This window comes from Mobula hypostoma, chromosome 15, assembly GCF_963921235.1.
Source record: "Mobula hypostoma chromosome 15, sMobHyp1.1, whole genome shotgun sequence".
NCBI lineage: Eukaryota > Metazoa > Chordata > Chondrichthyes > Myliobatiformes > Myliobatidae > Mobula > Mobula hypostoma.
This window is the reverse complement of record NC_086111.1, coordinates 71,411,198-71,423,238: the sequence shown is the minus strand read 5'-3', so window position 1 is coordinate 71,423,238 and position 12,041 is coordinate 71,411,198. Positions and strand designations below refer to the sequence as shown.

The 12,041-nt window shown below is 44.6% G+C and overlaps 1 protein-coding gene across 2 annotated transcripts in view; it reads right to left on the bottom strand.

Moving 5' to 3' along the window:
• podxl2 (podocalyxin-like 2) overlaps positions 1-12,041 on the bottom strand; it is a 63,904-nt gene that overhangs the window by 39,712 nt on the left and 12,151 nt on the right. The window contains exon 3 of one of the 2 annotated variants that reach the window (XM_063068234.1): positions 1,647-1,907. The exons of the other annotated variant lie outside the window; for it this stretch is intronic. Coding sequence (XP_062924304.1) covers positions 1,647-1,907 — 261 coding nt within the window. The remainder of the gene's footprint in view (positions 1-1,646; positions 1,908-12,041) is intronic. 2 annotated transcript variants of the gene reach the window in all.

Below are 12,041 nucleotides of genomic sequence, written 5' to 3'. Positions count from 1 at the left end.
GATAAGCTGTCTCCAGAGACAGAGAGATTGCGAAAGGAGAAGCAGGTGTTGGAAATGGACCAGGTAAATTAAGGGCAGGGTAGAAGTCCGAGGCAAATTTGATTAAGTCGACAAGCTCCGCGTGGCTGCAGGAAGCCACATCAATGCGGTTGTCCAGTGAAGGCTTGGAACATAAAACTGTTCCACGTAGCCAACAAAAAGGCTGGCATAGCTGGCACCCATGCGAGTACCCATGGCTGAACCTTTTGTTTGAAGGAAGTGGAAGGAGCTGAAGGAGAAATTGTTAAGAGTGAGGACAAGTTCCGCCAGACAGAGGAGTGTTCTGGTGGAGGGGAACTGGTTGGGTCTGGTGTCCAGAAAGAAACGGAGAGCTTTGAGGCCTTCCTGGTGGAGGATGGAGATGTATACGGACTGGACATTCATGGTGAAAATAAGATGCTCGGGGGGTCAGGGAACCTGAAACCATTGAAAAGATCCAGAGCGTGAGAAGTGTCATGGATGTAGGTAGGAAGGGACTGAACCCGGGGGTGGGGGGGGGGGGGAGGGAGATAAAACAGAGTCAAGGTATGCAGTTACAAGTTCAGTGGGACAGGCACAAGCAGAAACAACAGGTCTGCCCAGACAGGTAGGTTTGTGAATCTTGGGTAAGAGGTAGAAATGGGGGCTGTGGGGTGAGGGAACTATGAGGTTGGTGGCAGTGGGTGAGAGATCCCCAGAGTTAATAAGGTCCGTGATGGTATGGGAGAAAATATCCTGGTGCTCCTTAGTGAGATCCTGTTCGAGTAAACAAGAGGTGTCTGACAGTTGATTAAACGAAGGCTCTGTCTGCTCTCTCTCCATGGGGTACAATTTAACTGTCATGTTTATAATTTCAAAACATTGAAATAATTCAACAGGAGTCCAAAATGTGAGTCTTAACTCCTTGTTTACTTTAATTGAGGCGCTCATATCATGTGGTAGAGTGATGATGTATGCAATTCACGTATTTTTACAAATAACCCTTAATTAATTAAATGAACAAGAATGCTTATAAGAATGTATATAAGCACGCACGCGCACACATCTACTCAAATATTAAATACGCAACAACAGCCTATCATTCATACATGTCCCCAGCAACTGGATAAAACAAACAGATTATTGTAAAAGCCATTAGATGTACTAACAACACAGAATGCTGGAGGAACTCAGCAGGTTAGACAGCACCTATGGAGGGGAATAAACAATCGATGTTTCGGGCCGAGAGCCTCCATTATGATAGGTGAGTCCTGATGAAGGGTCTCTGCCCGAAACATTGTCTGGATCCAATTCAGGGGGATGCAACAGATTGGACTGCTCTACAATGGGTTCTCCTTTACACTTGTGTACTCAAAATGACATTAAACAATATCAAATCTCTCATCTTAAATGCATGCCCTCTCATATTTGACATTTCTACCCTGGGAGAAAGATTTTATCTATCCTGTCTATGCCTCCCATAATTTTATAAAATTCTATCAGGTCTCCCCCTCAGACTCTGACGCTCCAGAGAAAACATTCCTAGTTTGCCCAACTTCTCCTGACAACTAAATCAATAATAAGTACAAGTGCAGCACATCAATTTCTTCCCTTGCCCACCTCTCACCTCGCCCTCCTTGCAGACAAACCTGAAGAGGTTGCTGGGTCCTCCTGAATCCCAGAATTCTCAGGCAGTGATGGCTGGGAGTTGCTTGATTCCTCCTGAGAATCTCCGGCCACCGTTGACAGTTCGATCTCCGACTGACCCACAGTATCCCCCAAGGTATCCATCTCCACTTCCGTCGATGTGAAGTCCAAGTAAGTCACATTGGTGAGATCCTTCTCGGGGGAGGCAGTGAACGTTTGCGACTGCGCCTCCACCGTCATTGCAAGATAAAGGCATAAAGAAACTGGGCAAAAATACAACAAATGCAAAGTTAGGTCAAGTTAGTGGCAAGTGAAGGGCGGAGAGGATAAAGAGAGCATCTCTGATAGGATTTGTCTGAGGTTCATAGAGTCATAGAGAGATACAGCAAGGAAACAGGCCCTTCAGCCCATCAACATCTGTGACTACCATTGTACCCATTTTTATGTTACTCCCACACCATTAATGCATTACCCCTATGAAAGTGCTCACTTAATTACCCCTCTGAGGTATTGTCACTTTCCCTTTTGATATTGCCCCATTAACTGCTTATGACACTGCCCCTTTAATTACCCCAGCCTGCTACAGCCCCTTTCTGTTGTGTATTGTGTTCAGTTCTGGTCGCTTCAGTACAGGAAGGACGTGGGAGCTTTGGAGAAGGTGCAGAGAAAATTTACCAGGATGCTGCCTGGATCTGCTGATAAAGGTTCGAAAACATTGACTGTTTATTTTCCTCCACGGATGCTGACTGGCCTGCTGAATTTTCTCCAGCATTTTGTAGCGTTGCCTTGGATTTCCAGCATCTGCAGAATCTCTCGTGTTTACGAGGATAGGTTGAGCGAAGTAGGGCTTTTCTCTTTGTAGCAAAGCAGGATGAGAAGTGACTTGATACAGGTGTACAACGTGATAAGAGGCACAGATCGAGTGGACAGCCAGAGATTTATTTCCCCAGAGTGGAAATGGCTTAATACAAGGGAGCATAATTTTAAGGTGTTTGGAGGAAAGTATAGAGGGGGATGTCAGAGATTGGTTTCTCTTTTACACAGAGAGTGGTGGGCACATGCAAGGAATGGTGGTAGAGGCAGATACATTAGGGACATTTAGGAGACTCCTAGATAGGCACGGAAATGATAGAAAAACGGAAGGCTATGTAGGACGGAAGGGTTAGCTTGATCTTAGAGTAGGTTAAAAGGTCAGCACAACAATGTGGGCCGAATGGCCTTACTGTGCAGTAATGCTCTATGCTCTATTCATGGTGCTGCATTTTTCCCTTTGTAACATTGCTTCTTTCCCTCTCTCAGCGGTACCAGGGAGTGCAGTTCAATCCCTTTAATTACTCTGAGGTTGAGCATAATTCCAAAATTACTCCCAAGATGGGCTGCCAGAGAGTTTTCTTTTAAAAAGAGATACAGCACAGTAAACAGGCTCTTCCAGCCCAACGAGACTCTTGGCAGTGTGGAGGATCAGAGGGATCTTGGGGTCCGAGTCCACAGGAGACTCAAAGCTACTGCACACGTTGACAGTGTGGTTAAGATGGCATACGGTGTATTGGCCTTCATCAACCGTGGGTTTGAGTTCAAGAGCCGAGAGGTAATGTTGCAGCTATATAGAACACTGGTCAGACCCCACTTGGAGTACTGTGCTCAGTTCTGGTCACCTCACTACAGGAAGGATGTGCAAACTATAGAAAGGGTGCAGAGGAGATGTACAAGGATGTTGCCTGGATTGGGGAGCATGCCTTATGAGAATAGGTTGACTGAACTTGGCCTTTTCTCCTTGGAGCGACAGAGGATGAGAGGTGACCTGATAGAGGTGTATAAGATGATGAGACGCATTGATCGTGTGGATAGTCAGAGGCTTTTTCCCAGGGCTGAAATGGCTAACATGAGAGGTGCTTGGAAGTAGATACAGAGGAGATGTCAGGGGTAAGTATTTTACGCAGAGATTTTATGTGTGTGGAATGGGCTGCCAGCGACAGTGCTGAAGGTGGATACGACAGTGTCTTTTAAGAGGCTCCTAGACAGGTACATGAAGCTCAGAAAAATAAAGGGCTATGGGTAACCCTAGGTAATTTCTAAAGTAAGTACATGTTTGACATAGCATTGTGGGCCGAAGGGCCTGTGTTGTGCTGTATTTTCTATGAGCCGACACTGCCCAATTACACACGTGTCCAAATGTATGTCTGACCCTAAACGTACATGTTTGGAATGTGGAGGAACCTGGAGCATCCGGATGAAATCCAAGCAGTCAACAGGGAGGATTTACAGAAGTCTAACAGACAGCAGCGGAATAGAACCTGGTCACATAAGGCTAAAGATTTCACAGGTACATCAAAACATGCAGTGAAATGCAACGTTTGCATCAATAACCAACACAATCTGGGGACGTGCTGGGAATAGCCCGCAAATGTCACCATTCTTCCTGCAAACAGAGCCTGCCCACAACTTACTAACCCTAATCCTATCGTCTTTAGAATGCGGGAAGGCAACCGGAGTACCCAGAGAAAACTCATAAGGAGAAGATAAGAAACTCCTTACAGACAGTAGTGGGGATTGAACCCAGATCTCTCGTCCTGTGATGGCGTTAGCTGAGGCGCTACACTATCAGGCTGCAGAGCTATGTTGCAGCTTTGTCACAGTCTGGTTAGGCCACATCTGGAATATTGCATTCAGTTCCAGTCGCCCTGTTGTAGGAACGATGCAGACAGGGTACAAAAGAGGTTCACCATGATGCTGCCTGGACTAGAGAGTATGCAGTACAAGAATCGGCCAGAGCACTGAAACCTGAAGGGAGACCTGATATGACTGTACAAGCTTAGGAGAGACAATAGACACAAGTAGACAACAGGCATGTTTTTACTGGGATCATATTGTCTAATAGCAGAATGCATACATTTAAGGTGAGAGGGGGACAAGGTCAAAGAAGCAGAGAGGGGTGGGTACCTGGAATATGCTGCCTGGGGTGGTGGTGGAGGCTGGTACACTCAGGTAGGTGTGCCCAACCTGGGGTCAATGGACCCCTCGGTTAACTTTATACTTTATTGTCGCCAAACAACTGATACTAGAACGTACCATCATCACAGCAATATTTGATTCTGCGCTCCCTGGATTACAAATCGATAGTAAATACTAAAAATTTAAATTATAAATCATAAATAGAAAATAGAAAAATGCGAAGTAAGGTGGTGCAAAAAAACCGAGAGGCAGGTCGGGATATTTGGAGGGTACGGCCCAGATCCGGGTCCATGGCATAACAATGTTGGGAACCCCTGCTTTGTAATTTCCCAACCTGCAAAATGCAGTTAAGAAACTCTTAGATAGGCGCATGAATGTGCAGAGAAGATCTGGAGTTAAATGGACCATGTGTAGGCAGAAAGGGTTAGATTAATTAGCTCAGTACAACATTGTGGGCCGGAGGGCTTGTTTCTGTGCTGTAGTCTACATACAGTGAGACCAATACATTTGAATCTCTCAGTCTCCCAGCTCTATGCTTAAGTCATGTTTCCACAATTAAAGTTAGGCGTTTGAATTAAGGAACAGAGCATTGCGAGGAGCCCACCAGAGAAGCTGCAGCAGGTCACAGTCACACCTTCTGTGATCTTCAAACACCCACACACAATTACACCCCTGCAAGCGGTAGTCTTCCAGTGACCTTTGAGTTTACCCACAGCGAAAGCCTCTGCCTACGCTACACAGTCTGAGTAATTTATCCTAGAAAGAAAGATGTTGTTCATCTTTTTGTTAACATCAGTATCAGCTTGGCTTCAGTGGGAGGCTGCATCTTCTGTGAGTCAGATGAACGTGCATTCAAGTCCCGGGCTGCAATCAGCTGACGTTCCCGATAAAGGGACGATTGAACCATCCATTAGCGTCTAATGGCAGGGAAACTGACTAGGCTGCCTAAGAATTTTGGACAATCTGGTGGGAGCAAAAGATGTTGTGAATGGTGAGGGTGGAGCGCCATGGGAGGGGTGTGGGACGGGTGGCAGAGGAGTGCCAGGACGGGGATGGCACAGGTGCAGACACACCCAGCCCTGAGACACCAGGCAAGGTCATTTGATTCCATAACTCTTACTAGCTCTTCCTTCAGTTAGTCCTCACGAAGGGTCTCAGCCCGAAACGTCGACTTTACCTCTTCCTAGAGATGCTTCCTGGCCTGCTGCATTCACCAGCAACTTTGATGTGTGTTGATTAAAATGTACTTTGTACTTTCTGTTCTGATGGTGTTCTTTCCTTGAGAAAAGGTTTAATTTATTGAGATACAATGCAGAACAGGACCTTCCAGCCCTTCAAGGCATAGCACCCAGCAATGCCTCAATTTAATTCCAGCCTAATCACGGGACAATTTACAATGACAAATTAACCTACCAACCAGTACATCTTTGGACTGTGAGAGGAAACAGGAGCACCCGGAGGAAACCCACGTGGTCATGGGGAGAACGTACAAACTCCTGACAGGCAGCAGCGGGAATTGAACCTGGGTCACCTGTGTTAACCACTATGCTACCCTGCCACGTCATTTTATGTTAATGTGAATGCTGCTTATATGATGCTATGTACCCGTAAAGATGTTACAATAAGTTTTTTGCTGCATCTATACATACATGTGCTTGTGCAGATGACAATAAGATTGACTTTTGATAGCAGATTCCAAGAGGATTCTAAATAGACACAAGAACGTGCAGGGAAAGGAGGAATATGAATCGTGTACAGGCAGATGAGCTTCAGAATTAATTTGGCTTCGCACTTGCCAGAGACATTGAGGGACAAAGACCTGTTTCCAGTGCTGTATTACTCTGTGTTCGACTTGAACCTTACTGTATTGGCACAATAACTCAACAACAAACTCAACTACACAAATACTCTTCCATTCTCCTTACAGTCCCGTCAACTCCCCATGGAACCAAAATCAGGTTTATCATCTGCACCAGAAGCCCCACACCACCCCCACAACTTGTTGAAATATTTGACAGGACCAAACAATTTCCTAATGCCTCTGTAATCCTTGCACTATATACTCAACATCAAATAGTAGTTTTAACAAACTTGACCATCTTATCTTTTTTCGAGATAATGAGAAATATTTAGAATGAAAAATATATAATCTTCAATGGAACTTGCACTTAGCGGCCACTTTATTAGGTACACCTGCTCCTCAATGCAAATAACTGGTCGGCCAATCATGTCGTCGCAACTCAATGCATAAAAGCACGCAGACATGGTCAATAGCTTCAGTTGTTGTTCAGGCCAAACATCAGAATGGGGAAGAAATGTGATCTAAGTGACTTTGACCATGGAAGGTTTAGAGAGGGTGCAGATAAGATTTACCAAGGTGCTGCCTAGACTAGGGAGCATGTCTTAGCAGAAAGGCTGAGTCAGCGTAGGGCTTCTCTCTTTGGAGTGAAGGAGGACGAGAAACGACTTGATAGAGGTGTACAAGATGATAAGAGGCATAGATTGAGTGGGCAGTCATAACAGAAATGGCTAATATAAGGGGGCATAATTTAAGATGATTGGAGGAAAATATGAGGGATGTCAGAGGTAGGTTTTTTTTAAAACAGGGAGTAGTGGGTATGTGAAATGCACTGCCAGGGATAGTGGTAGAGACAGATACATTAAGGACTTTTAACAGACTCTTAGATAGGCACATGGTGGCACAGGATAGGCACATTCTCAAACAATGAAAAACAACAATATTCAACAATTTAAAATAATTATATAAAAATAATGTTAGAGGTTAAAGTACAGATATGGAATAAAATGTGCATAAATACCTACATGTATTTACAATAGAAACAGCATTATAAACTGTGGTTTAAAGTGTTTACAGTACAGTGACTGGGATAATAAATAGAGGGGGTGGGTGGGGGGCTAACTAGAATGGGTGATCAAATTAATTGTCAGGGGAATGAAACTTTTAAGGTGGCGTGAAGTTTTTGTTTTAATAGCCCTATAGCGCTGCAGAAATGCAAGTCTTCTTTGTCAGCAACTCATAGTGCCTTTAACCACTGAACAATTAGAAGCTGCATTGCAAACCAAAATTTATAACCGACCTCTCCCATATATAAAAAATAATGAAACCAGCAGATCATTTCTGTGCCGTTTACAGCAGTTAATTAGCATCTGCTTTGCCTGCAGAGAACCTGGTGCCTCTCCAAGAATCTTCCAGAAGACTGCCCGGGGTGTAGGTACTGATGAGCATCGTGTATCCGTTACTGACAGGCAAAAGCTGCAGAGTCATGTCCGTCACGCAGTCGCCTGCTGCTGGCTGATGAAAAGATGTGTGGCGGATTTTATCTGCACATGGGAACTGTACCCTTGACGTCAGGTTTACTGTCAGAGGCACAAGTGCATGAATGCACAGGTGCAACGAAAAACCTACCTGCAGCAGCAGCAAAGACAGGTGCGTAAAAACGACCCGAAGGATCATTGGGGACTTGAATCACCCCAACCACAAACTGCTCCAGCTGCTACCATTTGGCAGCATAGAAGCTAGGACCAACAGGCTCCAGGACAGCTTCTTCCACCAGGCCATCAGACTGATTAATTCACACTGATACAATTGTATTCCTATGTTATATTGCCTGTCTTCTTGTATGTACCATTTATTACAATAAATTGCACATTGCACATTTAGACGGAGATGTGATGTAAAGATTTTTCCTCCTCATGTATATGAAGGATGTAAGTACTAAAGTCAATTCAACTCAGTTCAATTCAGGGGCATACAGCATCGGATAAGCAGCATTTGAAAGACAATTCCTTCCGGGTAGTCTCCAACCCGATGGCATGAATATCGATTTCTCTAACCTCTAATAACCACTATCTTCTGTTTTTCCTCTCTCCCCACTTTTATTTAACCTCATTCTGGCGGCCCTCTCACCCCTTCTTTTCCCTCCCCTCCCCCCCATACTCATGACCTACCCATCACCTCCATCTGGTTCCCCATCCCCTTCCCTTTCTTCCACGGTCCACCGTCCTCTCCCACCAAACTCCTCCTTTTTCAGCCCTGTACCTCATCGGTCCAGTCCCTCCATGTTGATCAGCCAAGCAAGTCCTATCTACCCGCATTTGGCAATAGGAGCAAAATGTGGCTAAATGGCTCATCAAGTCTGTTCTTCCATTCATCATGGCTGATTTATTATCCCTCAGTCCCATTAGAAGCACATTACAGGCCCTTCGGCCCATAATGTTGTGCCGACCATGTAACCTACTCTAGAAACTGCCTAGAGTTTCCCTACCACATAACCTTCTATTTTTCTGAGCTCCATGTACCCATCTAAGAGTCTCTTAAAAGACCCTATCGTATTCACCTCTACCACCTTCACTGGCAGTGCCTTCCATTCTTCTGCCTTCTCACTGTAATCTCTGACATCCTGAATAATCTGTAACTAATTAACCTCCATTTTAAATATACCCAATGACTTGGCTTCCATGATTGTCTGTGGCAATGAATTCCACAGATTCACCGCCCTCTACCAAAAGAAACTCCTCTTCAGCTCTGTTTTAAATGGACGTCCCTATTTTCTGAGGCCGTGCCTGCTGGATCAGACTTTTATCAGTCTCTTGAACAAACCCCTTGTACAATTGTGGTAAACTATATATATATGTTGTAACTGGGTTAACTGTCTGGACACGCCCCTCTGCTGACTGCCCCTGTGGCTCCTCCCACAGATCCCTGAATAAAGGTGATTTCGCCTTGCTCCTCCCCTCAGTCTGGGGGCAGACACTCAGCATGGAAGTCCTATTTTACTGTGAATAAAAGCCTTTCAGTATTTACCCTACTTCAGTCTTTCAGAGTTATTGAAGGTGCTTCAACAATAAAATGGACTCGGCCTCACAATCTACCTCATTTTGACTTTTCACTTTATGGTTCACCTGCAATGCACATTTTTTTTGGTAGTTTTTACACTTTCAAATGGACAGCATGGCTGTAAGATTGGGGTTCAATTTCCACTGCTGTCTGTAAGGGGTTCGTACATTCTCCCCGTGACCGCGTGGGTTTGCTCTAGGTGAGCCAGTTTCCTCTCACATTCCAAAACAGGTGAAGCTTAGTGAGTCGTTGGCAGAGGCAGGGAGATGTTTACAGGCTGCACAGCACAATCCTCATTGATTTGATTTGACACAGGCAACACATTTCCCATTATATATGACATATGACAACTAAAGCTAAACTTTGAGTTCTCAGTCTATTATCAGACCCCTAAATGGATCTCTTGTACAATAAAATGGACTCCTGGCCTCATCTTTATGACGTCGCACTTTATCGTTTACCTGCAATGCACTCTTTCGGTAGCTGTTACACTTTATTCTAGCAACACACATCAAAGTTGCTGGTGAACGCAGCAGGCCAGGTAGCATCTCTAGGAAGACGTTTCGGGCTGAGACCCCTCGTCAGGACTAACTGAAGGAAGAGCTAGTAAGAGATTTGAAAGTTGGAGGGGGAGGGGGAGGGGGAGATCCGAAATGATAGGAGAAGACAGGAGGGGGAGGGATGGAGCCAAGAGCTGGACAGGTGATTGGCAAAAGGGATATGAGAGGATCATGGGACAGGAGACCCAGGGAGAAGGAAAAGGGGTAGGGGGGGGAAAAGCCCAGAGGATGGGCAAGGGGCATAGTGAGGGGGACAGAGGGAGAAAAAGGAGAGAGAGAAAAAGAATATGTGTATATAAATAAATAATGGATGGGGTACGAGGGGGAGGTGGGGCATTAGCGGAAGTTTGAGAAGTCGATGTTCATGCCATCAGGTTGGAGGCTACCCAGACGGAATACAAGGTGTTGTTCCTCCAACCTGAGGGTGGCTTCATCTTGACAGTAGAGGAGGCCGTGGATAGACATGTCAGAATGGGAATGGGACGTGGAATTAAAATGTGTGGCCACTGGGAGATCCTGCTTTCTCTGGCGGACAGAGTTATTGATTTACCTTGTTCTACCTCCGTGCTCTGTGTAATGATCTGATCTGTATGAACAGAATGGAAGACAAGCTTCTCACTGCATCTTGGTATATAACAAACCAATAACAAATCCCTCCAAACCTTTCCTATCCATTTTTACATTGTGTTATTGTACCTGACTCAACCGCTTTCTCTGGCAGCTCCTTTCGTATACGGGTCACCCTCCGTGTGAAGTAGCCGCCCTTTGGGTTTCTTCTAAATATCTCTGCTCTCACCTTAAACGTACGCCGTCTTTTAGTCTTATTTAGAGACACAGCACGGTAAGAGCCTAATGAGCCTGCACTGCCCAATTACACCCATGGAATGAATTAACCTACTGAACGGTACATCTTTGAATGCAAGAGGAAACCAGAGCATTCAGAGAACATGGGGAGAATGGTCAAACCCCTAACAGACAGTGGCAGGAACTGAACCCCCGGCCTCTGGCGCTGTAAAGCGTTGTGCTAACCGCTACACCACAGTGCTGCTCTGGTCCTTAGTTCCCCAACCCTGCGAATAAAGACTGTGTGCATTTGGCCTCTACATGCAGTCCAGAGCCGCACACACAAAATGCTGGAGGAACTCAGCAGGTCAGGCAGCATCTATAGAGAGGAATAAACAGTTAACATTTCAAACCAAGATGCACACACAGCATCTTCCCCTCTACCATCAGATTTCTGAATGCTCCATGAACAGATTTTGCTCTCTTTTTGCATTACTTATGTTTTTATTATAACTTATAGTATTTTCATCTGTTGTTCTGTATCTTTTTCCACTATGTATTTATATTTTTGCATATTTGTGTAATTATGATAATTTATGTACTGCACTGTACTGCTGCTGCAAAACAACAAAATTGATGTCATACATCAGTGATAATAAACCCGATTCTGATTATTTTCCCTACTTGTTCATCCACTGGGCTGCCCTGGACATCTGGCCAAATGGCCTTTCCCTGTGCTTGACAAATATTCTGTGTTCCATGACTAATAAATAATTTAACAGTTTAAAAATTCCCTTTGCTAGATAATTTTGCTTTAAATCCATTAATGCTCCTACTGTAATGGCATGCGCTTCAAATTAACCTTGATCTAGCCAGCTCCAGAGACTAAATTAACATCCGTCAGGATCCTGCAAGGCATTTAATTGTACTGAGTTCTTTACAGCAGTCTAGCCCTTTCAACTGAAGCTGTATTTGCCAAGACCATAATACATAGGAGCAGAATTAGGTCATTCGGCCTATCGAGTCTGTTCCACCATTCTATCATGTCTGATTTATTTTCCCTCTCAACCTCATTCTTTTGCCTTCTCCCCGTAACCTTTGACATTCTGACTAATAAGAAACCATCAGCTTCCGATTTAAGTTCAAAGTAAGTTTTATTACCAATGTACATATATGTCACCATATACAACTCTGAGATTCATTTTTTTGAGGGCATAGTCAATAAATCCAGAGAATAATAACCA